At 43.0% G+C, this 3426-nt stretch overlaps 1 protein-coding gene across 3 annotated transcripts in view; it reads left to right on the top strand.

Moving 5' to 3' along the window:
* thbs4b (thrombospondin 4b) overlaps positions 1-3426 on the top strand; it is a 10839-nt gene that overhangs the window by 2826 nt on the left and 4587 nt on the right. The window contains exons 3-13 of one of the 3 annotated variants that reach the window (XM_016272729.1): positions 208-491; positions 614-716; positions 1036-1118; positions 1216-1267; positions 1534-1685; positions 1901-2038; positions 2378-2455; positions 2568-2720; positions 2811-2915; positions 3006-3113; positions 3255-3414. In XM_016272729.1, coding sequence (XP_016128215.1) covers positions 208-491; positions 614-716; positions 1036-1118; positions 1216-1267; positions 1534-1685; positions 1901-2038; positions 2378-2455; positions 2568-2720; positions 2811-2915; positions 3006-3113; positions 3255-3414 — 1416 coding nt within the window. The remainder of the gene's footprint in view (positions 1-207; positions 492-613; positions 717-1035; positions 1119-1215; positions 1268-1533; positions 1686-1900; positions 2039-2377; positions 2456-2567; positions 2721-2810; positions 2916-3005; positions 3114-3254; positions 3415-3426) is intronic. The other 2 variants (XM_016272727.1, XM_016272728.1) reach the window with 2 other exon arrangements.

The raw sequence follows: 3426 nt of genomic DNA, 5'->3' as shown, positions 1-3426 counted from the left end.
AGATTTTTCAGTTCATGAAGAGTGACTGTAAGAGTTATGATTAAATATTTGATATGGGCTTCATTTGCTTTTGTCATTTACTATAAAAATGTGCAACTCACTTTGACCTGAAAACAAGTTTTAATCTCTAAGAATGACAGAAATATTCAGGTAATGGATAAAAACTATCAGACAAAATATAGAAACTCACAATATCTCTCTCTCTAGCTACTTTACGATACCTGCGCAGAGATGGTAGGATGAGTACTGTCACCTTCAACAACCTGAAACTGGCTGATGGTGAGAAGCATCGCCTGCTCTTCCATCTGAAGGGACTGGAGGTGGGCCAACCAGGTGGCTTCCCGCACAATCAGGGGGTGTTACCAGTGCCCGGGGTGGAGCTCCACCTGGACTGCAGGCTGGTGGAGACGCTGAGAGATTTACCAGCTGTGTTTAATGGCCTAAACAATCACCAGGGAGTGGAGCTCAAAACTATGCAGGGGAAAGCACAAGTATACAACATATTTAATAGCTATACACTCACATGCTGAGAGATATATTTGGAGGTTTTCATTGCATGCACTAATACACTAACATAAACTCCCCACTGAGCTCTTTCTGTTCTGATTGGTAGGAGGAGTTGGAGGAGCTCAAACTGGCATATGGTGATTCAATGGAAAATGTTGCATCGCTGCAGGACTGCCACACTCATCAGAGCGACTCCGTACAGACTTTAGGTAATTTGTACATTTTCTGAAGACAACATGAGTGGTGCATGTGCAAATCTGCCACCACAATGCTAGAGAGTTATTGGTGGTTGCCAGGGTGCTGCTAGGGTGTTCTGATTGGTTGCTAGGGGTTTGTTTACAAATAATGCATTTTCCAGTGGCATCAGCAAATGTTTTCCATCCAAGATGAGAGTCAGAAAATCTGCTTAATTACTGAGTGCACCTTTAAGGAACAGATTCCAAAGGAAGAGATGAAGAAAGAGAGAAAATGTGAATAAATTGTTTATCCGCTAAAATGATAAGATCTGCATTTTTGTTGTTTATAAAGGGCTTAACACGAAACAGCTTACAAATCAGATGCTGGAGCTGACAAAGGTCATTAATGAGCTTAAAGATGTTCTTATTCAGCAGGTAAAGCCTTCCTGACAATTACTCTTTTGTTTAATGTTCTTAATTTCCACCATCCCTTATTTACAAAGATTTTTTGTGTTTGCACGCATGTTTACAGGTGAAGGAAACATCTTTCCTCAGAAACACCATCTCTGAGTGCCAGGCCTGTGGTAAGACATTATGATGAGCAAGACATGCGTGATATGCATGAGTTTGTAGCTGTAGATATCCAGATAAGAAACCCAAACAAGACATTTATCAGTGTCCACAAATATCCACGGAAACGTCTCAAACAAATACTCCAGTCATGACTTCAAAGTCACCAAAGCTGAAGCAGATTTGAAGCCGGAGTGCAATCACGGAGTGTTCAATTACAGACGTATCATGAATGTTTCCAACCACACCATAAATGCTAAATACGATTGGTTAATTCTAGGGCTGGGCGGAACGGAGGTGGTGAAACCAAAGTGCACTCCTGGAGTGTGTTTCCGTGATGACATGTGTATAGAAACAGCTGAGGGGGTGGAGTGCGGTCCATGCCCTGATGGATACACTGGAGATGGATACAGCTGTGACGACGTTAATGAGGTACGTGGTATAGCCTGAGAAAGATCGAATGATCAAAATGTTGCTCATAAAATTTTGTAATGATGCGTGGGATTGAAAATTTTTTTCAAGCTGATCAAGATGAAACCTGCAGTTCCTTATTTTAATAGGACAGTATAGACTGGAAACAATGGGAGAGGAAAGGACCATGAGCCAGAATTCAAGCTCTGGGTTGAATAAATGTCATTCTATTGCAGTGCCAGTTTAATCCCTGCTTCCCTGGCGTGAGGTGTGTGAACATGGCTCCAGGTTTCCGCTGTGAGGCATGTCCTCTTGGATTCACTGGCAAACCACTGGAGGGTGTTGGCGTGGCTTATGCACAAACGCACAAGCAGGTACGTCACTGATGACTTGGGGCCCTTTTGTGGCAGAGTTCCCTAATGCATTAAACTTTATGCAAAGTGAAGCATCAAGCTGCAGCATTATCCTCAGCACCACTGTGTGCACGTCATATGGCAGTTCAAAAAATGACCACTGGAATTCTGATGAACAGCCAATGATTAAAAGACTGAAAGGTCATTTATCTCCTAATTCCCCAGCACCACTGTGTGCAGGTCATATGTTGTAAAGAAAAGTTTAGGCAGTTCAAAAAATGACCACTGGAATTCTGATGCACAGCCAATGATTAAAAGACTGAAAGGTCATTTATCTCCTAATTCCTATATTTTCTTTAGGCGTGTGATGATATTGATGAGTGTAAAGGACCAGATAATGGAGGATGCACCCCTAACTCCATCTGTGTGAATTCTGTGGTGAGAAATGACTTGTTCACAATGCATCTCTATGATGCGATGTGCCATTATGTGTCACTCAGAAATGCAATGCAAAAGAATAGTGCCTCAAAATGTGTGCTACCTTGTATAGGGATCATATCAATGTGGCCGATGTAAGACCGGATTTACAGGTGACCAGATTAGAGGTTGTAAGCCAGAGAAAAGCTGCGGAAACCGCCTACAGAACCCTTGCGACCCCAATGCGAAGTGCATAGAGGAAAGAGATGGCACCATCACATGCCAGGTACCCTTTTGAGGCACACACATTTAAACATGGGCTGGAAAAAAGACATTATGCTCAAGCGCAAATTCTCATGGTGTATTTGTGTACTAGTGTGGCATTGGATGGGCTGGCAATGGTTATCTCTGCGGTAAAGACACTGACATCGACGGGTACCCTGACGAGAAGCTGCGCTGCCGAGACCCAACCTGCAGAAAGGTAACTATGGCAACAATGCAATCGATATTGCGGTGACATCAGTTGCCTGTCTCTGGGAGAGCCGATTCAGATTGTTTTCCTCAATACCAGGATAACTGTATTACCGTTCCAAACTCGGGACAAGAGGACGCAGATGGCAACGGGAAAGGCGATGCATGTGACCCAGATGCAGATGGAGATGGAATACTGAATGAGCAGGTAAATGCACACAATCGTGGCATGGTTGTTTATATGCACTGCAGAATCTCACACTAATTCCTTTAAAAATCTCTTACTCTTGCTTTTCTATCTCTGGTTATGAAGTAAACTTTTTTTCCTGTGTATATGTATGGATTTTAGGATAACTGCTGGTTGACACCAAATATAAATCAACGGAACAGTGATAAAGACAGCCATGGTGATGCATGTGACAACTGTATCCGAGTGGATAACCCAGACCAGAGAGACACCGATTCCGATGGCCTCGGAGATGCATGCGATGATGACATGGATGGAGATGGTAAGAGAATAA

This window comes from Sinocyclocheilus grahami, unplaced genomic scaffold (assembly GCF_001515645.1).
Source record: "Sinocyclocheilus grahami isolate Dianchi unplaced genomic scaffold, SAMN03320097.WGS_v1.1 scaffold73.1, whole genome shotgun sequence".
In the NCBI taxonomy this organism is placed as follows: Eukaryota; Metazoa; Chordata; class Actinopteri; order Cypriniformes; family Cyprinidae; genus Sinocyclocheilus; species Sinocyclocheilus grahami.
This window is presented reverse-complemented; position numbering and strand designations above follow the sequence as displayed.